General features: G+C 41.2%; 1 protein-coding gene across 1 annotated transcript in view; it reads right to left on the reverse strand.

Annotated features, from left to right (window-relative positions):
* Positions 1-25,307, reverse strand: part of cntnap2a (contactin associated protein 2a) — a 296,814-nt gene that overhangs the window by 29,452 nt on the left and 242,055 nt on the right. Inside the window, exons 16-19 of the mRNA XM_076761762.1 lie at positions 24,169-24,325; positions 22,132-22,259; positions 10,472-10,642; positions 4,592-4,810 (exon numbers count right to left, since the gene is read on the reverse strand). Of these exons, the coding sequence (XP_076617877.1) occupies positions 4,592-4,810; positions 10,472-10,642; positions 22,132-22,259; positions 24,169-24,325 (675 nt within the window). The remainder of the gene's footprint in view (positions 1-4,591; positions 4,811-10,471; positions 10,643-22,131; positions 22,260-24,168; positions 24,326-25,307) is intronic.

Consider the following 25,307-nt stretch of genomic DNA (forward strand, 5'->3'; position numbering starts at 1 on the left):
CACACACGGTCACACACACACACAGTTTCCACCTGAGCAGCTGCGTTCTCATGCACACATCTGCCAGCTTAGCCACACAGGTTGCACACAGATATAATAAGATTACTAATACGTGTACTTTGATTTTCTCCGGCCGACGCATTATTCACATATCAGGATGCAGCTGGGCTTTCACACACTTTCTCGACTTTCCATTCCCACAACTGATTTGACTTTTAGTAGACCTGTTAATTAATCTATTTTGTACCAGTGATTGGCTGGGGGTTTCTGCCACCTGTTTACCCAGGTCTAAATCAGTCTCTGATTAAACAGACAGCAGGCTCTGATGCCTGCGGAGACCAGCATGGACACGTACACACACATACTCACACACAGATGCATATAGCGTCTGTGTAACTCACAAATGGCGTGTAACAGAGCCTGACTGAAGTCGATATTGGCTAATCACAGATTTATTCCTTTTGGTGTATATGGGGGCAAAAATGTAATGTTGTGCTACATTCAGGTAAATATATTTTCTTCTATGTATTTATCTAACATTTACTTCCAATGCCTTTTTTTATTCCATATTTACAGAAAAAGGTTTACTTCTGATTGTAAATTATCCTTTGTTGCAACCAAATCTGAGGAATCCTTGTCAAACAGATTCATGTTAAGTCTTAATTTGCTAATATGTCAGTATCAGATGTTTAGTGTTTCATTTTCTTGAATCTCAGTACCTGTATCAACCTTAAAAATGGGACTTGTATACATACATACATACGCACACACGCCAGTGCAGACAGAAATACACACATGCAAACACAAGCACATCAGTGCGTGGCACAGAAACATGGATACAGAAATTCAGACACATAAGCAGCACATGCAACATGTGTTTGCACCTACTTATGTAGGGTGTAATGTGTGTGACTAAAGGGTATGTTACCCTGTAACGATGTGCTAATGAGGAAACCCTTTACATTCATTAGGACATGTACAGCACACACTCACCCACATATACACACAGAATATACAACAGGCAAATATTAAATTAAAAGAAAGTCATAAAATGTGAACTATTGACCTTCATGGTGTGCTTGTGTATGATGGTGTGGAATAATGATGAAGTAATGAATAAACCTGCATTATATACTTAAATGCAGTATACAGTTATTGAATGGTCATATGGTACACATTTACAGTATATGCATGCGGTTCTTTTAAGCCCTGATACAACCATGCAGATAAATTGCCCATTTTACACCAAAAGGCATCTGCTGCACTGCTTTTCTTCCATTATCATTGTATCAGTGGGTTAATAGAGTGGTGGTACTGCATGTCCTCTCTCTGTTTGTCTGTTTGCTGCTCAATACAGACAAGATCCTCAGAACAGTGTTTACCCACTCTATGTTTATTACTTTCGGATGTATTGGTTTTATATGAGTATTTTTGATTCACATGGTCTAAATGCCATTTCAGAAGTCTTCCTAACCTACCACAATTTCCAGGGGGCACGATATTATCATATAAATCCAATTTTACCAGCGCAGTGTTTTATATCTGTTGGTTTACAGCAATGTTTTTTTTTTTTTTTTTTTTTTAACCGACTATCTCTCTTAAAGGTCCATAATGGGTTTGCTTCTGATGGATCCCTGCATGGAAATTGTTCTTTTTTATTGCAACAAGCCTGGGTCCACAGTAATTCATCACACCTATGTGTTAATGTATAGTATAAATAAAAAATGTGGTAGCACAAGAGCATGAACAGAGTTACATTTCACATGATAACCCTGGCGAATCTTTAATCACCACTGCATCAAAATCAGATGCGACAAAACACACTATTTGAACTGTGGGTGGGGTCTTTATACTTGTCCCGTGTTATGTCTGTGCCAGTGTCACAGAGATGTTTCATTGCACTCATTAAATGTTACCTACTGTCTTGGCAGGTGAGCGAGGCTGGTTTCCCTGTGGCAGGTGTCGCACACATGCAGTTAGTAGAAACAAGCAAGATGTCGATCCATGATGACACAGGCAAGCAAAAAAAAAAAAAAAAAAAAGACACAAAGAGAGACAAAGCATTCCACAAACATGCAAAATCATAAAAAACTGTGATTGTGAGCATTAATCAAAAGGAAAATCAAAAGAACAGATGGTGATTTAGGAGATTTATAGTTATGTGCATGTATGAAGCGAATTGGAGAGCTAAAAGTTAACAGTGTGAAGTAAATGACAGCAGGCTGATGGTATAACATTTACTCTCAAGGCCATTAGAGCAAATGAGCCACTGTGCAGTAAACACTAAAGCAATCAAATGCTTGATGAGGAGCATATTGATTGAGAAAGAGAGAAGGAGATGATACAGAGAGAGATATGAGAGCAAGGTGAGCAAAATAAAGCTCCCCGTTGGACCTCCCTCCTGTGTCTTTATGTGAAATCATAAACAAACATCTTTTTAAACATAAGTTTTACTCTTCTTTTTAGGTGTCTTGGTGGCATTGTTTTCTTCTCCCTCACCACTTTCAAACAGTCACATCAATATCAATCAGAGACGACGTGTGAAGTGCCAGGGGATGTTTCGAGGAAGAATCGGGCGAGTTCAGACAGAATCTTGATACCTGCAGGGCTCTCCCCACTCTTTTCCTAATCTCTGGATCAAACACGAAAGGATCTCTATCTTTTCTGGATGTCAGAGGCCAAATCTAAACCACTTCCCTTTAGTGGCTGGGTCACTTTCTGTGTGCCACACTGTAACTTCTCAAAGCAATCCTCAAATGAGGATTAAGCAGGGACTGGAGATTAGATATGAGAAGGTGCTGTCACCTCTGAGGCTGCTGGTGCATCACTGATTCCAAGAAATGGACACTGTGCGAAAGGTAAATAAAAACAGAATGCGATCATTTGCCAACAAACTGTGTTTACTGACAATGGTTTTATGAAGCGATCCAATGCAGTAATATCCTTTATACAGTCATGTGCTCACTAACTGGTGAACCTCAATTTCATACCCAATCATGATACTATCACCTGTTACCAATGAACCTGTTTACCTGTGGAATGTTCCAAACAGGTGTTTTTGGAACATTCCACAACTTTTTGGTTGTTCCTGTCCCAACTTGTTTGAAACATGTTGCTGCATCAACATAAAAAATACCGTCTTTGTTCTGCTTTCAGTTGAGTAGATTTCAAACAGTACTAGCAAGTCATCACACTCTGTTTTTTTTTTTTTTTTTTTTTTTTTTTATGTTTTACACAGCGTACCAACTTTTTTGGACTCTGGGTTGCATGTAGAAGTCTTTCTGTGTTTCTCACACACAGCAGACTTGAGCCTTCTCTTGTCTTCCTTCGACAGAAAAGCCAGAATACACACATGCAAATGAGGTGATGGCCGAGGCGTTATCTAGAAGCCAGTACGTTCTAGGTTTCATAGCCGCAAGTTGCACGGCGGCGAAACCTTTTCGCCCCTTTCCATTCCACTAAATGAAAGTACAAATACACTGAGAGGCAAATGGGGACATGATAAGGTGAGAATGTTTCAGCAGCGTTCGAATCAGCAAAAGTGATGAGACGATGAAATTATATTATAAATGGGGATCGGGGAGGGTAAAGCTATCACATCGGGATGCCTGATTGGAATTTGGAACAATCTCCTTTGGGCAGAACTTTTTCCATGAGACAGTGGGAACTCTGTGATCCGGCTCAGCACTTTTCCTTCCATCCGCAAATCCCTAAAACTGTTTTAGCCTCAGAGTATTGATAGCTCAGCACAAAAGGTAGAAGAGACAGAGAAGTGAAAGCATAGGGAGAAAACTGGACAGATCTCCTGGCATTTGAACTTCTGAGGATTTTGTGAGGAGCTGCGTGGTGAGGAAGACAAAGCCATAAACAGCAAAGCGGACCTCTTTAACAAAACGTAAGGATAATTGGTGTGATATTAAAGGTTTGATCTATACTTTATATAAAGAACGCATGAGCATGGGAGAGGGAAAGTCAGAGGATTGATCTCCTCTTGGTGCAATGATTGTTTCTTAAACTCCAAAGAAATATAAAGTCAAAGTATGAAAGAAATGACCTTTACAGGAAGTAAATTAAGTTAGTTTTAGTCACACACCCTCACAGCCAGCACAGAGGCTCAGCTCTAACTTTATTAAAACTCTGATCACTTACACGGATGAGTTTCCAAGGATGTGCTTGTCTGCATGTGTGCCTATCCTACGATGTGAAATGGATGTGTGTGTGTGTGCTGGATTAACATTAACTTAATTAGCATTGGCTGTGGCTAAGCTGGACTGAAGCTTCTTCAGAGAAAAGCCTGTGATTTCCAGTAAAGGCTGCTACATCTTTAACTTCTGCATTCGAGGGCAGCATTACTGGAAATCCAGACGGCACAGATAGTTTTTTTAATTCAATAGAATTACATGAATGATACGTACTTAGGCATTTGCTTTCCACAAATAAGAGTTTGTAATTATGGTGTGTTTGTCTCTTTGAGTGTCCCTCCTACACAAAGTGGATATCTAATATTCAAATTGCAATCAAATGTGTGTACGTGAGTCATTCTTACACATGAACTGTTTGGATTGTGAGTGTGTGTGCGTGTGTGTCTCACCTACGTAGAGCTGGCTGAACAGCTCTAACCGTGTGTGTCCCTGTGCAGGAGCAAGCTGAGACGCCCGATATGTCTGATCCAACTGAAGGACCGCCTCTTTGACGTTTCGCTCGGCCATCATGAGATGCCATTGGTCGTCGTTGAGGGGTGTTTCCGAATGTACCGTTAACTCCACGGGCCCGTTTCCGACGTCAAAGGAGAAGGAGACGACTTTAGGAGCTGCAGAGAGAGAGCGTGAGAAAAAGAACGAAGAAATTCACCTGAAATCTTTAATAACATTACAACTTTCTAAAACCCATAAAGTCCCTGTTCTGTCATAGTCCACTCTGCAGGTAAATATGTGTTCAATTTCTAATCTAATGGCTCATTTGTTTCAAGGCCATTCATTCGGCTTGTATAGATTTCAGCTTTGCAATACACGGCTGCTCACAGCTTTGGACAGGACTAATCTCACAGACAGTCGATAGGTGCCAGGAACTGCTGGTTTTGCATGACATGAAGTTGCATGGCAGCAGTTTCTTTCTTCTTCTTGAACTTTTAGAGGTTTATCAAGTTTGGTTGGAGAGAAGAAAGAGTGAGAGATGAAACGGAGAAATGAGTGTGTAAATGAATTAAGAGAAGGAAAGAGAAGTAAAATGAATGAAAAATGAGCTCAAAGAACAAGATGCCCTTGTTTTTCTGCATGATTAATTTTCATCATCCTAAAGTAAGTGGATTTGTGTGTGCGTGTGTATGTGTGTGTGTGTATGAGTGTGTGTGTGTGTTTGGGATCTGATATGGGAAATTAAGGAAGTTGAAATGCCTTAAAGTTTATTGCTACTCCATAGTTCAGTTGCCTAATATTTACACAGACCAACAGGGGGCACTGTTAGATCTTTTATGACCATAACAGGTCAAATGTTCATGGATATTTCTGAATTTGTGTGTATGTGTGTGTGTTTCAGCCTGCCACCTGTCCATTCCAGATGTTTTTGCTACTGCAGTGCACTGTTACTGTCTGATGGCTTTTAACCTCTCTGTAGGGAACAGTGCTCAATCTATACACTGAGTGTGTGTTATGACAGAAAAGGAGAACGCATATATGTGAGTGTGTGTGTTTCTGTGTGTGAGCATATGTGTCCTTATTTCCAGCTGTATCACAACTTCACACAGTCGGTCAAATAACAGGCTTTTAACCTCTCTGAAGGGAACAGTGATCAGTCTGTACACTGCGTGTGTGTGTGTGAGTGTTATGACAGAAAAGGAGAACATATGTATGTGCGTGTGTGTCCTTGTATGTGCGCCCTTATTTCCAACTCTATCTCAACTTGCTACACCTTTGACCGATGAAAGGAATGAAGCAACAATGAGGGAATTTTTTTTTGCTGTTGGGAAGACAATTTGCAATCGCCAAATTAAAAGCCAATTTGACCCTTTTCTTAGTGTTTGGTACCACAGAGAGGCTGCTGTATGAAGGCAAGATATTATGGGTGGTGCCGTATGGTGGTTATTGGCAACAGTGTGCCGCAGTCATCGAGATGATAGATAACCACTTCATGGATCTATATGTTACTGCTTCATTATGGCTTTGTTAGGCTCAGATATTAGAGTGGATAATTCTACGTAATGGTCGATGGGGAAATGAACTTTCTTTTTTTCCTTTGCCTAATCAATACGCCTGGCCATTTTCCTTCTTTTTGTATTGCTTTCATCTAATTATCTTTTTTCGCTCAACCTTTTCTTCCATTCTTCTAACTCTTGCATCCCTTCTACAGTAAGTATTTAATCTTTCTCATACCTCTCTTCTGTTTGTTTATTCTTAGCTTTTCTCAAATTTTTTCTCTCAATTTTTGTTCTTTTGTTTGTTTGCTCCTTCTTTCTTCCATTTACCCTTTGGTCCTCTGAGTCTATCCTCCCTTCCCTGTGTATTGCTTCCTTCATTTTTTCATTTCTTCATGGTTCATTTGTTTCTTTCTTTACTGCTTGCTCTCTTGCATTCACTCACCCATCAGTCTTATCAGTCACTTTACCCTCCCTTCCATCATTCCTTCTTTACTTTCTTCCTTGATCCCTCTTCTTGCAGACATTATCATCACTTCCACTTAACTGAGATGCAAAGACACCAGAAATCATCTCTGGATGTGCTGAGTGCAATAATATAAGATAAGATAAATCTGAAAAAGTGACATTCAACTAACCACAATGCACACAGCACCATGTAGACAAATAGATGCATGCAAACACAGTGGGAGCGAGTATAAGCCCTCTGACAGACTTTAGTACACTGAATTAATGATGTCAGTATTCACAGAGCAGGTTTGCAGGGCAGGGAGGAGCAACATCACTTATTTTAAATGCCGAAAGAAAGGCAAACATATATCAGAATACCCCCATAGAAACAAAGCTATAGCACTGCTGCTATAGCAACGCTGAGCGGCATGGGAGTGTGTGTGTTTGATTATTTGTGTGCTGTTTTAGCAGCACTGCAAAGCCAAGATGGATGCCCTAAAACCTTCCTTTTTTATTCTGTGTGCACAGGCAGGAATGAAAACTAAAGTGCCCTCAGAGCACAGAGCTTTCCTCATCTACTTGCACGGCTGTGATGGACGTCTTAAGTGTTGATGTGTGTGTGAGGTATACTTGCATGTTGGCCTAGAGAAACCCCAGCAGAGCTTTTTATTTTGGCTATATGTTCTTCTATTCATCTTTTAGTATGCAGGCTGAAAGAGCCAACTTCTAAATTATGCGTTAGTACAGCACAACCAAACAATGATAAATAGCCAAAGAGATTGTGCCTTTATGTGAGCAATCGCTGCTTGGGTGGGTGTGCATATATGTGGGTGCGTGTTTGTCTAATGTGAAGATTCATTTTGCTGCTCATCTATTTTCAGATCGCTGGCAGTGCATTATCCCTTCGATCTCCTTCTTGTTACACCTGCTAATTCTTTGTTGTTTGTCTGTTAGCCTTTTCGCTCTGTGTTTTTCACTCCTGGCACGGCTGGAACAGTCTGGCCCCTTTAAGGAGGGAAACTCTATTTAAGTGCGAGCCAAACTTGGGAGAGCCACAGCAAACCTGCTGCTGTTGATGCTGAAACAAGATTTAAAGCAACGTCTCAAAAGCTAAGCATCTCTTTGTGACAAGAAGGCTCTTCAAATAAAACTTTTTTATGTTTATCAGCAGAAAACTTTAACGCTCACAATGCAAAGTATCCTGACTATAGAACAGGTACGGTGAGATAAAGATTCACTTCTGACAGTTATTTGAAGAGTCTGGCTTGTTGCTTTGCTCCTTAGTAGATAACTAGATATTTCTTCAGAAGTCAGAAGGACATTGACAACTTTAAAATGCTACAGCTGCATAGACTACTGCTAAACTTCAGATCTTTGTGTCTGCCTGATATTCACATAAAAAAAGGCAATAACGCAATTTTATAAGCCGAGGTCTCCTGTGGCAAAGTACATTTCTCTGCTGGATCCCAGACTGAAAACATTTATAACCTTTGGGCAAGACTATCACTGAAGTTGCAGCCCCTTAAGGGCTCAAAACATGACACATACATACTTTCCACTGAGCTTCAGAGCACTCCAAAAGTAAAGCATTTCTGTATTTAGGGACCTTTCTATCTGTCCTCAATCCTGTTACCAGCCCAGTTCACATGGTTCTGAAAGCGTCTTCAACGCTGCCTCTCAAAAGTGTCTATGCCTTCTTCTTACTAAGAAGATTCAAAGAGAAATAGAGTCCACATGAGTCTGCTGAGGTCACAGTAATGTGTGCTTTGTACAAGGTCGTGTGTGTGTATCTGCAAATGTGTTGAGCTCCTGCAAAAGCAAAGCTATGCTATTCTGGCCTAATGCTAGTCATTTCATGCCCTGACGGGATTGCAGCAGATACAGTTTTTGCACCAGCGAGAGGGCAGAGATTATGTGCGTGTTTATGTGTGCGTGTGTGTGTTTGTGTGCACGCAAGTCGTTTTGCGTTTGTGTGTCTAAACGTGTGCTGTGGGGCAAAATGCAAGATGATAGCTAGGGAGAGGAGAGAGGAAATCGATGTGGGGGCATTTTAAAAGCCTTGGGACACGGACACACACACACACACACACACACACACACACACACACACACACACACACACACGCACACTCCCTATCTCCTCTGGCCTGCTGTGCAGCCGTGACAGACTAGATACTTACTGTATCTCTATGTGTTCTTGTGTGCACGTTGTGTGGAAGACAAATACCAATACCCTTTGGCAAACATCTCACTCTTGCATGTACAGTAAGGTGTCAGCACATTGTTTTTCCTGCAGCAAAAAATGTGTGCATGTATGGGTGTGTATTTGACTGTGTGCAAATGCTGGTTAAGCTGGAAAAATAAATAAATAAAAATCTTACAGAACTTTAAGGCCACAAACCAGCGGACATAATTCAGTGTAATGGCTTTAGAGAGCACTTTGGCTCAAAAACCATCTTTTCGACTTTGTGTCTATTTACTGGTTGGCATTTTGACACAAAATGATGGGCCAGTCACACCAGCAGGAAACGATAAGTAAGTGCGTTTGACACCAGATGTTCAAATCCCTTTGAATCCTAATGAAATGCGATCTCTCATCTACCGACAGCCATGCTATACCAGGAACCTCCTTCACATGGCATGTCAATCAGTCTGAGAAAGGACTTAGATAATGTGAGGATGGTGCAAAGCTGTTTGCTTTTTAAAGGTTTTTAAGTTTGATCAGAACCAAAGTTACAGGTGTGAAACTCCCCCTGGACCATGGTCTGGACCAAACAGCTGAACCCTGGTCTGGCAAAAAGGCTCACATTAAACTGAACCACAGCCTGATTTGTTTAGAGTGTGAAAACATCTTTTTTGATAGTTCGGACTTTTGGATCAATTACAGGAAGTTATGCCAAGCTATCATCAGAGCAGGAAAAATGAGCCACGGAAGCACATGGGGAGAGGAGGAGACCAAGTTTTTAATTGACATATGCTTCAACGACGTTCAAGTCAACTGGAAAAAACTCATAAAAAGGCACCTTCCAGGTATTTTTGGAAGGGATGACAGACGGAGGACGAGGACGTTCATTTGGTGAATTCGAGCTAGTCTCCAGTATTGCTCTTGAAGTTGGTGCTCCTGGTAGTTATACCATATTATAATTATAGTGGCAACGAGATGAAATGAATCTGTTGACTTTTCTCCTTTAATTCAAAGTCAGATGCATGCCCGTGTACAAACCAATCAATGTCAAGCACAGGGAGACGCAGCCCATGTAGGTGATGATGAGAGGGAGTTGACATGTCATATAAAGGTCTTCAGTGCGTGCGCATAATTACAATGTGAAAGCAAAACTAAACAGATGAAATGTATACAAGGTAACACAAACATGAACCTTGGTTGAGACTTTCAGATGTGAACGCACTCTTGAATGCTCCCATGTATATGAATATATGAATGGTTTTTAGAAAAGAAGAGAGAGAAAAAGAGACACTGTCTGCGTGTGCGTGTGTGTGTGTGTGTGTGTGTATGAGAGCTTGTGTTTTGTCATCCCTGAAAATGGGTGATTTGGTTAAACAGAGGTTCATAATGGACATAATTATTGCACACACCAATTACCTTAAATAAATGATTGCTTGCTCTTGCAATCACACAAAGTAGTGCACCACAATCAGGAAGGCAATTGAATGGTGTATGCGTCTGCATCAGTCTGTGTGTCTACGTGATTCTGAGCGTGTGTATGTGTGTGTGTGGGGGTGACAGGTTGCACCCAGTGCCATCAGACTGACTGCTGCATTAAACCTCACACTGGGCTAGATGGAGAGTCAGAGTGACAGAGAGAATAAGAGAGGCAAATGTAGAGGGAAATGACTCTCATGCACACACAGTATCACTCAGATGCATCTTACATTTCAGCTCCAAGCGAATGAAGTCAGTGTTGCCCAGGTTTTCCAGGAAGACGCCGTAGGGTGCGCTGGTCTTGAAATAGAAGGAGATGTCAGCGCTGGTCTCACCCTGGAAGGTGGCAAAGTGCAGGTAGGATGACGGGGTGGTGAATGATGCAGCGTTCCAGTAGTTATCTGTGGAAAAAAAAACAAAAAAAAAAACAAGCAGAATCACAAATCTGAGCCTGCACATCACACATACATCTTCTGTACCCTCCATTAGCACTGTGGCAAACTCTGTAACCCATTCTGATAAGCCACAGAACAAATTCATTTTGGAAATGGTTTCATTTCAAATGGTTATGCATCCATTTTCATTTCATTTCGAAGAGCTATCAATCTACTCTGGATAAAACATTGTTATCTCACTTCCATTGTTTAATGTGGCTCATTTAATATCTCCTCAGCAAAAATGAATCCATCACCTAAAACTGTATGTCTGTGCAAAGGTTTGAACGTAGCCTGTAATTTCCTGCAACTTCAATAGTATTCAAAAGAAAGTTGATCATATCACAATAGCAGAGAGAGACCATTGGTTTTCTTCTGAATGAGGACCTGAGAAGGGGACAAGGGTACATGGACAAAGTGTTGCGGGATTTTTGATAACAACTTTTCTAATGACTTTTATGAAGCGAAACCAGCAGCTACTAATGAAGACAAAGTGGCAGCACGTTAAACAGCTGCTGATGAATTATCAGACTGTGGTTGATGAAGTGACTTCTCTCCTGTCTCCTCTCCTCTCGCCTTGCCATGTCTCTGTCTCGCTCCTATCACTCAAAGAAGATGATGAGTAGGGAGGAAAGAAGAGGAGGAGGAGCAGAGGAGTGGAGAGCGCTCAAAGGATAGAAGAAGAGGAAAGAGGCCAGGCACGGGTGAGAGGACAGAATATTGAAGAAGTGATGGAAAAGAGGAAAGTAAAGTCACGCAGAGGGCAGATGACAGGAGAAGGAGGAGGAGGATGAGCTGGGCTGCACATGGAGAGTGGGAGGAAGAGGAAAAGAGTGAAGGCTAATGTGGTATCAGCTGTGCGAGAGTTCTTTGATGCCTCAGAGAATTGGCCACAGAGCCTCCTCCATAACCCTGGAGGAACAGTGAAGAGGAACAGTGGAGCAGAAGGGACAGCATGTGTGTTCAAGAAGGGCGTGTTAGGACCCAATGCACCCGATGATTAAAGTAACTGTCGACAAATCCTTAAATTATGAATCTGATTTGCGTCTCTGCATCTACAAGATTACATTTTGTTTATTCAATTCATTAAGAAAAGCAGCAAATTCTTAACATGGAGACGCTGGATCCAGAGAATGTGTGCCATTCAAAAAAATTTTGCTGATTAATTTTTGGCTGAGCAACTAATCAGTTAATTGACTTATCGTTTCAGCCCTGCTTCGCTTCCTTTCATGTGTGAGTTCACACCCGTTTATGCGTGCAAATGCGCTCACGTACGATGTGTGATCGCATGCCCGTAAGTGTAGGTAAGCACCTGTGTCCGTGCATCTCAGTGTGTTTGTGTGTCTCCTGGTTCAGTGTGATAAGCGCTCCCCAATGACTGGGCTTAGCTCCTCCCTTCTCCTCCTTGCCTAACATTCTGTCACCAGGGGCAAGGGCAGATAGCGGCCAAGCACACACACATGCACACACGTGCACACATGACCACCTACTGATGCTGTCTTTGTGATTAGTGTGTTTGAAGTTGGAATACTGTTCATTTCTCTGCGGGAGTCCAGCCAATTATTGAACAGGGTTAATTGAGGACTAAACAGGAGGAAGCCTGCAGAGGCCACAGAAAAAAATAATTATCTGTTTAGTGTGATGTTCCATCATAGCAGAAAGGAAAGGCAGGGCCACATAGTTGGTGACACCCAGACGTATGATCAGTGACTCATTACAAAGGAATTGTTTTGATGATTGCAGCATATGCAGGAGCTTAAAGGCAGAAAAAGGATGGAATTTCACATGAAATAACCAAAAAGTTCTATTCATATACACACACACAAAGAACTTACCCAGTTTTCTTTTGTGTACACTGCATAATCAAAATCCCTCGCAGCACAAATATGCAATAACATCTCAAATACATTAATAACATGGTAAAAAAAAATGGGCTGTGATATCTGTTTGTATACACCGAATGAGACCTTAATAGCTTTGAGCAAGAGAGCAAAAGGAACTCTGACAAAGACATAGAAGCAAGAAGGACACAAAGATATAGAAACATAGCCGGGAGGCGAGTCACGCTTCAGAGGGAGAGAGAGAGAGAACAAGAGGAAGAAAGGGAAGTGGGAGGTTTGGGAGAAAGGACTCAAAAGAGATCCATGGTGTGAGAAGCAAAGGAGAACAACAAATTAGGGGGCTGACAGAAACTGAGTGTTGGAGAGAAAGCGGTGTTAGAGGAATAAATAGATGCCAAATCATAAACCTCTGATTGCCCCTGTGCCAGACCCACAGATGCAACTGGTTGGCTGCGCCCTGTGGCACATTTATCCCTCCCATATTGAAATGTTTATCAAACAAATGTTTCAAAAACTGATGCAGCCCGTAAATGTCTCTCCTAACTGAGACACTGCAAATGTTTAATCGCTAACCATAACGCCTGATAACACGCTTAAAGGCACGGTAAATTAAGTTTATGCCACAGATTTGTTGGCCTAAGTTCTATGAAATGAGTTTGATATGAACGGCCACCTGCCACAGCGAACAGGAGCGGACCGGCCTTGGAAGACAGACAGTTCATTCATGTGTTACTCTAACCTGCTGTGTTCAGTTGAGACATTTACGTGTTCTTACAGTACATCGAAACAAGAAACTAGTAAGCCTTTTTAGGAACTGTGTCAGTGGTTAATGATGGGTGATTCACAGACAGGCAGTCTTCAGATGGAATCTGAAGTGGTTTTATTGACAAGCCATTTTTCTTTGTCTAATTGGTTCTCAAGGTGATGCCAGTGCTGAAATTCTAATCCTGTTGTCTCTTTTTCTCCTGGATGTACTTCGTCTCATTGTGTGGTGTGCTACTTAGCTTAGCAAGGAGTATCTCAGATCTACTTTTAGGATGTCTGTGGCCTCCATTGCTGAGCTACTCGATTGTTAAATGCTTTTACTGGCGGAACAGGATAATGGTCCATTGATATTCATTTTCTTTCTTCTTTCAAAGTGTAGATAAAATGGTTTATGGTCTTCTGGTTCTTGGTGGCGGCTTCTACTACCTTCTATCCCAGTGCACTATTTGAAATACTTCACAATGCTTACAAGGCCTGAGTGCAGCGTCCAAAAAAAAAAAAAAAAAACATGTTGTAAAACAGCACATCAGTCAACAACATCAGCTCGATCTGCTTAGTTTTCAGGGAGGAAGGAATTTCACAGCATGCAATCCAATCAGTGAAGCTCAATCCTGCGACTGTAAGGGAAGTCTGATGTGTGGCTACTGTTTATATTAATCCATAGCTGGAATGAAGCAAGCTCTAAACAACCATTGTTCAACCAGTCAACATCGATACAGAAGAATCCTGATCATAATCCAGAAAAACTGGGCACATCTGCAGCCACCCCATCCTCGTCTTATTAAATTATCATTATCATTCATTTTGCACTACACAAGTAGATGCTTTCCCACAGAGAGACGTTTCTTTGCAAGGACCCATCAAGTCATTTGACCGAAACATGGTGCTGCATTAAAGACTGAAAACAGCTGTTGACCTCTGGATTAGGCCACAGGGACACATGTATAAAAAAAAAGAAAGAAAAAAAAAGAAGCCCACTGAACTGTAGCGGCTGACATGATGTGAGATGCAGTTTGAGGTGAAGTTTGGGTCTGGAAGCCAACTAGATGATTCATCTGTCTATGCTTGACCAGATGGGTTATGTGCCAGTACCAGCAGATGGTAAGGATGACTGACTGCACTATCTCAGGTCATTAACAAGGACATTTTGAGGCACACACACAAACAAGCACACATATAAATTCATGCTCATGCACATTAGGAACACAAATTCATGTATACTGTTGGCTGCCCGCAGAGTAGACCACACTGCAGAAATAGCTCATTAATAGCCTCATTCTCACGCATCGTGCTACATGCAGGATCACAGTGTAATAATATCACTTTAGATCGTGACATAAGATATCAGGCCTGCCAGAGCACACACACTGTGACATCTCATTTAACTTTGCCACTTGCGACTTATTCTGTTACCTACTTCAGGTGCAAAGGGAGGATTTTTCATCAAAGAGCTAACAATAGTGTCATATAACAAGAGGAAGCAGCACCTATCTTGGAAGATGATGCATCTGACTGAGAAAGTGGTCCTAAGGGCATGGCTTAGACATCATTGTTCAAAACACAACACTTGAACCTACATATAAAGATCTGAAATGTTTTGCTCTATGGCACAACACGCATATATTTCTTACTTGCATTACTTCTTAAATTTCCATTGAGACCTCTATTTCATCTCATTTGTGTGTAATTGAGCCATTTGTGGTTTGTAAATTTATGGTCTTGTATATTCACAGTAAAAGTGGTATTTGAATCTTCAGGTAATCTGTGTGCATCATTTGAGACCTCTGAAGCCTTTATCAATCTCACTTTGTAATTAAATTGCTTGTCATACATTTTTAGCAGTATGCCTTCAGAGATATAATCACATGAATGGAGAGACAAAGGGAGATGAAAGTCTGAAAGACAGTCATCTAGTCATTTTCTTTTAGGCTATTTCTAGTGTACGAATCATTGTTAGACAGAAGGAGTACACATATGTGTGGTTTCCTGAATGTAATGCTATGCTAAAAATTGCATGTGCTTACGGGACTGTGAAGCGCTTTGGGTAAAAACATGCACCAGGTGGTCCAAACATCTCCAGTGGGGATTAGAAACAATTCTATGATCATCTTTGATTTTCCTCCTTCAGGGTTAATGGAACTGGCTAAGTTCCAAAAGAATTCAGAGTAGCTTTGTCGACTGTTTTTGATCACCTGTTCATTCTGTGTAGAGCCACTCAGCTACTTGTAATAACATGCAAGCGTGAAACTATGGCTGCCATGAAATACATGAAAGTAGGGACGGTGTTTGGTTTGTCTGCTCTGGGCTGCTGTAGAAACATGGCAAAGCAACATGGTGGACAACATCTGCCATGTTCTGTCAATAGATAAACCTTACACAGTAGTCCTTTAAAGAAAGCTTACAGTGATGAACCCGACGAGACCCTCAGCATCTTAAAAAGCATGTTTGAATTATATCGATTACATGTGGGCATATGAACAGTGACAAATGAGTACAAGCCAATTGATTAATATGAAACTATCATAGGTGACCCTTGTAAGCTTTCATTTCTGTTCAGCCATGAGGCCAAGCATGGCTCATAACAGGTGCATTACATTATAATAATAGAATATGCGCTGCTTTGCTTCATTTGCTGTCATTTATTTTCATTCCCATCTATTAATATGTCCAAACCCTTTTAACATCAATAAATGGGACTAATTCTTCTCTGTCTTCCTGTGAGTGTATAGGCTGCCATTAAACTAGCCATGGAAATGGACTTCATTAATGCTGGAGCACGCACGCACGCACGCACGCACGCACGCACGCACGCACGCACGCACGCACGCACGCACGCACGCACGCACGCACGCATGCACAAAGTTATACTCTTACTTCCTTTTGTGCCAACCACAGAAAGGCAGACATAAACACACACACAGAAGCATGCACACACACACACACACACACACACACACACACACACACACACACACACACACACACAAGTACCTCCATACTAAAACTTTTCCTGACTGCCTGATACATTAGTCATTTGCCTATGAAAACCCATTATATGGCAGCCAATCATCATTGCTCTTACTGAGACAAAGCTCCATGCACAGTATGAGAAGCATCAATCATAAACGGAGTACCTATTCACGTGTGAATTTTTTAATATATGTTTAATATGCCTTAATGGGCCAATATATAATGTATGCTCCATGTTCCAGTGTCTTGGCCAGCACTATTGCAAACATACCTCAAAGTCATCTTCATTTTAAGGTTAGTTTGTTAATTTGGTCACTCAATATAAAAGAGGATGACTCTCTTTTTCTCTCTCTCTCTCTCTCTGACACACACACACACACACACACACACACACACACACTCAGACACACACAGTGGATAATAGAGTAAGACAAAGAGAATATGGCTCCTTCCAAGTGACAGAAGGATCCATCTTTGGTAATTGTGTCTGCCATACTGCAACATGATAGAGCCACACACACAAACAGATGTGATGTCATGGGTCATTAAATCATGGTTTGTTTATATGTTGGCAGCTCTGTGATGAAGGGACATTAGTGAGAGTGGCACCAGATTGTTGATGAAGGGACCATAATGAGTGTGACACCAGTGAGGAGCGAGGGCAGGTGTTCTGTCATGTTCTGCACCCTCGACAGAACCAGGCCACTTCCTGCTCCCCGATGAATGGACGGATGGACTGAGAGGCTAGATAAAAATGAGAGTGGAAACTTTGGGGCATTCTTAGCTATATTTCTTGGGCGATTTTAAATGCAGCACAGTCTCTCTGTAAAACAGGAAGAATGCACATATCTGCACTCACAGTCCACTGAGATTGCATAGCTCCACTCTATTATTCCTTTTACTATGAAAAATGAGCAGTCAATAGATAATATATGAAGCATTATTATCGTAATGATCATGCTGCCTTGCACAAAAGATTAAATCCATGTTTGCTTTTCCTCTCCACAGGATATTACTTTCTACAAAACCTCTCTGGTATTTTGTTACATCACACAGCAGATGCCGACATTACTTCTTCTCTATGCTGCTTTAATCTACTGCGTCTTAGGAGATAGAAAAAATAAAGATGACGGGCGAGGCAGAGGCAATCTCAAACGACAGAGCCGCTTGATTGAGGGAGTCGCACAGTTCTGTTCTGAATCCTCTCAATGGGTAATACATTTGGGAAGTGACAGTCATTGATGTTGCCTTCACAAATGTAGTTTGATTCACTTGTTCCAGACTAAATAAAATACCTTTTGCTGTACTTGGAGTCTGTTTGGGGTTCTGATCATAATCAGGAGGGATGAGATAAAAGACACATGGCCGGCCTGAAGCACATTAAGCTAACAAAGCTTGGCTCCTGGTCAGTTGATGTCAATACATCTGACACACCACACAGACAGAAGAAGTACTCAAAGTACAGTACCCAGGATGTACTGATCTGGGGAGGAAATGCTATAAGAGTGGTGCTTTTCCTAAGAGTAGGACAGTGTCGACATGTTGACAAGTGTAATCCCGCACCATCCTCAAGTTGCCTTGCTGACACCCCTGGTACACAGGCTTACAAATCAGTGGTCGTGGGTGTTTTGGTGCGCATCACATGCTGGTGTGTGTTTTTCCAGCCCTGCAGCTACTGAATATCCCCCAGTAATGGGAGCTATTCTTTATGGCTGTGTGGCTTTACATCATTGGGATAAGGTTTCCATCATCCATTTTGACTTTTATGAGTTTGTGTGAAAGGCCACTCAGATTGAGAATGAGAAATGTTTCATTTAGCCAACTATAACAGATGCATCAGGAATGTGATGCAATTAATCCGTGCCAACTCGACACATCAAAGGTGGGTTCAGGACAAAGAAAAGCAAAGCACAACGGGTTCACGAGTTGGGAGGAAAGAAAGGTGGTCAATATGATAAAGTGGCAGAATCTGTGTGTGTCTTCCAGATGACCCAAAGTCCCGCAGAGAGCAGTGTGCCAACACTGATTAGAAGACTAGACAAGAAGAGACACAGCAAGGATTAAACGACCTCCCAGTGTGTGTATGAGTGTGTGTTTCTGATATCTGATGTTTACCTGAGAAACAGCCAAAACTACAAGGACAAGACAGAAGAGAATACAAGGATGGGAGGATAAGTGTTTAGATGGAAAGTCTCTGAGAAGAGTTCAGATACCTTTATCTGGCCACACACAAAAGCATAAGCACAAACACATGTGCATACTGACACAAAAACACACGCACACAGAGGTGCACAAACACCCACACACACACACATACATATAATAATTTTCCAGAGGAGAGAGAGTCAAGATAAAACAACTGTTTCTCTGATTGATCGGCACAATGTGAATATGAGCAATGTGTTATTTTCACACTCAAGTGCAACCCAAGAATAACAATGTGCCCAATTGTACTCAGCTATGCATGAAGTGTTTTCTCTTGTTCTCTGTCACAATAGTTTTTAATTTAATTAATTTAAGACCCTATTCAAACCATCAGCAGCACATTCTATTTGTCAAAAGAGGTTTGTTACTTTCCAAAAGTTTGGCGAACAATGTCTGCATGTATTGTGCAGTCAAAGACATACTTATAATGTTTAATTTCCACTGGGATTAGGGATGAAGAAAGAGGCAAAATTGTCTTCCACATGAGGAGAGTGAGGATAATTAAGACCAAAGTAGTCTTTCCTTCCTTCTTTCTGTTGATTGTTAAGGTCAAATAAAGTAGCGTATACTGTGTGATTAAATCCCGTTTTGAGAATAAACTCCTCAGACATTTTAACTATTGCCAAGTCCTCACTGATGGTACAGTTGCACAGTTTCCATTAACCCTAAAGAAATACAGTGGGTGGGTTTAATTTGGGGCTCGCCAAATGCTTTGATGTGTGTAAGTAGAGCAACATCTATTCATGGGTGGTGCCTCAAGTGTGGTGCAACCCTTTCAAAGGTGGGGCACTTTTACAGCAGCAGAGTGGGGTGGGGTTTTTTTGTGCTAACACTGTTGAGTATTTAAAAACGAAAATGAATGGATGTCACTCACTGACTGACTCACATGTTCAGGTGTGACATGTGAAGCACAGCAGACCATGAAGAAGTGATGCTGATGTCTTCAAACAAAGAGAGTTAATCATCGTGTCATTAACTATTCTCTGTGTGTCCTTGCTTGAAATTAGATTTTTCTGATGTGGAGATAATATCAAAGTTTTCGATGCTTGGCTTCTTTCAAGCTTTTTTAGCTTCCGAAGTAAATTGTGCACCAAGCACCTGGCACTTAAAATAATGAATTCAACTAGTAATATAAGTGTAAGAGTGTAAATGTAGCCAGCTATCATTCCAGATTGGGAGCACTTTGCTCTCCATTATTACACAATCCTTTCAGTTCCCCCCATTACATACCTTTACATGTCAACAGTGATGGAAACAGCTGGCACTGACTTGGTTTCTATCAGTAATTTTCCCTCAGAGTTACCACCTCGTGATTACATGCCTCCACCAGACTTAAATAATATATGTATTGAAGAATTCAATAAAGGGTATTAAGTGTATTTTTTTTTTGGTAAAATGGAAGTTATCACTCTGCTGACATGTATGACTCCAGTGAACAATTTCAAGTGAGAAACATACTGTCTATGTTTACAGAGGAGTGCAGAGGCCTGATAGAGAGCTTCATCACATGGTGCAATGACAATCACCTGAAGTGTGTAAGTTCATTGAGAGAAACAACAAAAAAAAAGACACACAGTCCTTGTATGTGTTCACATGCTTGGCTGATACTGATGGAACACAAAGTTGGAGACATGGCAGTAAACAATTCTTCAAATATGGATGTTGCTGCAAAAAAGTTACAAATTCTAACATGTGGATGCTTCAAACACATCTTCATATTTCTCTAAATCTATGCAGTTAGCACAGTTTCAAGGTGGGCACCCAAGATCAGTATCACCAGTTCAGTATCTGATCAAATGTGAAATATAGTCACACATCCCCTTCTATTCCTGAGTTACACAGTTGAATAACGACCAGAAAAGTGTTGTGACATCGCAGTGACCATGACCTCCGACCACCAAAATCTAATCAGTTCATCCTTTAGTCCAGGTGGACGTTTGTGCTCAATTTGAAGAAATTGCTTCAAGGCGTTCTTGAGATATTGTGTTCATGAGAATTGGATGTATGCATGTACTGTGCGGACAGATGGAGGGACGACCAGAAACACGATGTCTCCGGTCACGCCCGTTGCCGGCGTGGAGACCTAAAAATGCATTCTACATGTGTCACAAACCAAAAGTTTGAGTGTCCAACAATGCTTCTTGTTGTCATAAGTTCATGAGGATGCAGTATTGCTGCATCCCTGCATATGAGACACAAATGACCATCCTTGGACAAAAGATACAGGAGAATTAGATCTAAATTGTTCTAGATTTTATGTTCAATTGTCCATGGTGTCCTACCTGACCTACTCTAGCAATGTACTGGCATTTCAGACACAGCATTACCATGGTTCAACAGACACCATGGAGCAACCTTAATAGGTGAGACAACCTTTACCTACTACTATACTGTTCAGCCTCAAGACTTCTGTTATATGTCCCATTTGATTTTCTCTATAAATTCTCCCAGGGAGGAAAATGATCACACATTTTCAACTATTTTTAACAGCGTCTTCGAATAACATTGACTGTTTGTCCAGGATTTTCCTAGAGCTTAAAAAAGTCTGTGTGCTCCCCCAGCTGTTCAAAAGCTACACACAATGTCAACAGGGCAATTTTAATACGAGCTGTATTAAAGAGACTGGAGGTGATCTCTTGGTTCAACCTTTGCTGAGCCGTTCGCAAAGGTTATGCAGTCATGTCTCTACATCCAGCTGAGAATTATTTTGAAAATGAGACCACTCCTCTCAGCGGCTGACTTGGAGGAAGTCATTAATGCACATATTTCCTCTCAATTAGGCCATTGTAATTGCAGTCCTCTTGCCTTGCTCAAAGGTCTCCTTTGCACCTGCAGCTTATCCAGAATGCTTTCACTTTGTGGTGCAGGCTCCCTGTAAGGTCTGCGTTTCTTTTTAAGATCTTACTGATAGTTCTAAAGCACAGCATGATTTAGCTCCTGGCTCCATCAATGACCTTTTCACATTTTTTGAAGAAACCTCAAGAGTGTCCCACAGTCTGGACTCAGAGAGATCAGACCTCTGTTTGGGTTACAATAATGTGTATTATTAAACTATTAAACTAAATCAGATCAATACTATCTACAACCTAATTTTGTTTCAGGTTTTCAATTGTTATGTATTACTGTTTTGTAATCGCTTTATTATAAATCACTAACCTTCACTATTGTCAGCACAGCTGGAGCACTTTTTCAACGCTCAGAGCGGGGTGACATAGTATTAGTAAGAGCGGTTGGGGGAGTGGTGGGTTATACATATGACTTTGACCCAGGAGACTGACGTTTGTGTCCTTTGAGAAATCAAAAGTGAAACATCTTTTCTTACCCAGTAGTTTAGATGCCTAAATGTCACCAAGCAGTTCATTAACTATGTGTTAAAAAGCTTTCTGGCAGTGAGGCTCAAAGCGGAGTCAGTGTTGACGACCTGGGATGAGAAGGCGATGGACGGCCGGAGCTGTTAGCTGAAAGCCTGCTGCGTCTCATACAGATGCTAAAGGGTATCTTGTGCTTCTGTATGAGACACCGAGGATCGTCAAGCACCGACACTCTGGGAATGAGAACGGGTGTGGATTCTGACATGGCTACCTATTTGCCAAGCTGCCCGTCATTCAAAATACTAAAGACTGCTGAAATGACTTTAACTCCACACTACACATGGATGCACGACATAACACTTACTATCCCCTTGGCAACGGAGTGGTCCGACAGTCAGCTTGGCCTCAGAGCCCGGTCTGTTGGTGTCACCCACTGCAACCTGGCTGACTGGAAGGTGCTCTTTATACACCAAGACACCAGCGTCTTCTCTCCTGTGTGAGTTGAAATAATTCATAGTATTACAGCAGGATTACCATGTACAGCATGTGACAGCTGGGTGTATATTCTCATCATCAAGCATTGCAATTGCACATACTACTTAATATACACGCATGTATTGTTTGTATGGAATTATGAGCACACTTTTAATATCTATAATAAGGTATAACTCCATATAATAATCAGTCTTTGACTGGTTGAGTGTGCAAATGTTTTTGGGTCTATGTCTAGTCTTTAAATCAGGAATTGTTCTAAATTCTTCTGTTTGATTTCAATTGTTTGCCATTCATTGCAGTTTGGAAATGAAACAGTAAAATGTAATTTATGGCTTTGTGTGTGCATGTGTTCCTATGTGCTGGCAAACTATGGGTAATGAGTGGAAATAGAGTTATATGGGTGATATTTCAAAAACTCACTCAGCCAAACAATGAGACATTAATGCATACAATATTAATGGAGGGAACGAGACAGAGTAAGCCTTATTTGTAATCTCATCAGTTGTAGACATGGGGGGGGGACTTGAAAGCAAATGAAATCTCTTCCTCCTGCTAACATACAGTATGTGCACACCCACAGACAGCGATGCAATTGGTTTAATGAGAAGATCCATCAGCTGGCTAAAAGAGCTTTGAAACACACACTGTTGGATCTGGAGGCAAACACCCCTCTTAAATAAACTCATCACTGATGGTGGCATTCATCATTCAGTCACTTCAGCCTTTGAAGTTAGACACCTCATCAGACAGTCCAGCTAAGGCAGCGTCTGAGCTGACAGATTACTGCAGACATTAGCATCAGAGTATTGACAATTTTAGTTTCACAGTCAAAAAATTTCCTTCAAACTCTCCATGGCTATGTCAGCTTTCTCTTCAAAGTTCAGTTAATATAGCCATATAATTATTTTGCAGCCTTTCAGGCAAGAGGTTGTGTTCTTTGTTGGAGATTTGCAGGGATTCAGAGATGTTTTTATGCGTGAATGTCAACCAGAATTAAGTTTTTGGTAACATAACGTACTTATGAAACATAATAGGCACTTAATAGGTACACTGACCTTTACAATTCTTTTTTAAACCAAGTTTAATTTAGAAACAGCTGCAAGCATGAAGCACATTTAATATTGTTAAAGTAAAATACAAGTTCAGCCAGTTCCTCTGACCCACTGAAAGACAAACACTCCTCTGTCCCTGAAGAACAAAACATGAAGCCCAACTGTTCAAGTGAAGCTGGTTTGTGGCAAAGCATAAGAGGAGAATCTTGATAAGTTTGATCCAGGAAGTTCAAAAGAAAAAAGGTTGTCACTGAATGAATCATAATTGACTCTAATTAGTTACTGTTACTATGCATATCAAGCCTTCCATTCAAACACAGGATGCGTGCAGTTTACAATAGCAGCGTCAGATTGGCACTTTTTTGGTCCTTGATTGACTGACGTAGCTCCTTATTTCTAGTTGACAACCACAGATTTTGCTATTTTACTATTTTGCACTGTTAAAGGTTTTTTAAAGAACAAAACAATAAGGCAGTATTTCTTTAGCCATGATTTTCAGGTAAACTCTGAGGTAAACTTATTTCTTATTCAATGCATATGCTATAGAACCTCTGATAACCAAGAGGCATTAGCGATAGGGCAAATCTATAAAAGTGAGGTAGGGTGGATACAGCTGGATACTCAAAGGAGCATTAAGCAGAGTGATGGAAATAAACAGATGTGCTGACTCAGCTGTATAAATGTTCCTGTATGACCCCCTGTGCTCCACTGCAGTGGGTGGACTTGCTGTGAATGAAAACTTTTCGGTGCCAGCTGTTGCTGCAGACTTAAAGTCTCTGCAAAACTGAAACTTAATCAATACGATACAAATTGTTTGTGCTCCTGCTGAACTCTTACGTGACAGTCTGACTTACCATTGTTTGTGGTCAGCATCACAGTTGCAGTCGTACTTGGGGTCAGTGCAGTTCCTGTCGATGCCACAGGCGCATTTCTGAATGCCGGGCCCTGAGCCCCCCCAGTAGAAGTGCTTCTCGCTGCCCCGACCCACCCACCACGTATAGGGGGTCCCATCTGGGGAGCAAACACAGACACACACACACACAAACAAAAAACAACATGTAAGTTCCTTTCAAGAAAAAGTACAGTCATGTCCGCGTGGTTTCTATCTGACATCGTTCGCTGTGCCTCCCACAGAAAAACGCAGCAGAGACAAAGACACAAACTTTTGTGGAGGCAATTAAGTTGCGTTACTAAACTGTCCAAACTCTTTCCCATTACAGGTGATTAATTGTTAAATCATTAACTGTTTGAGGCTTTTGTCGCATTAATGTGATTTATATTGACAGCAAGCAGCTGCATGCTGAAGGTAATTCATTTGCTCAACATGTTTTACACAGCTGGATGGTAAATGCCTTTGAGACTGGCAGGCACACTTAGTCACAGATCACACCTGTGATTTTAGAGATCTATTAAAACACACACTCGGTGGTTCATTTACATTTATCTTATGCATTATTGTGTGTGAATCTGTGTGTATTTAAGTGTTTAAGTGAATGTGGCTACTTTTGAGCACAACAAATGCGTACAGATGTGCTGAAACACCTCTTTGTGTGCCTGTGTGCCTGTAACTGTGTGTGTGTCCTTTAATGAGTGGGTAAGAGGTGAAGGATCACTGCTTTTCAATAAGAAATGTAATATTGTTTTCTTTGCTTTGGATAACGTATTCCGGCATGAGACAGTATCTAGGCAGGGAGATAGGTGTAAATATTTTGGCGCCGGGAAATACATCACAATACCAGCAAGGGAGAATGAAACAATATTACATTTCCCTCTTTATTCCAGGAAAATAAGCTGCATTGTCAATATCGCTTTGTCAAATTCCACCAGACACAATGAACTCTCCTGAGCCATATTTTTTACAGGAGGGGATTGATGCAGACTTAATGCAGCACAGTTGCATTGAGAGGTGTGATATACTGCATTATTATAGTTTTGATTTTTCGAACTGGGGCTAAACTCCAGGAGGAAGCTACGAATGTGCCTCTGTGTGTTT

This window comes from Chaetodon auriga, chromosome 21 (assembly GCF_051107435.1).
Source record: "Chaetodon auriga isolate fChaAug3 chromosome 21, fChaAug3.hap1, whole genome shotgun sequence".
NCBI classification, from domain to species: domain Eukaryota; kingdom Metazoa; phylum Chordata; class Actinopteri; order Chaetodontiformes; family Chaetodontidae; genus Chaetodon; species Chaetodon auriga.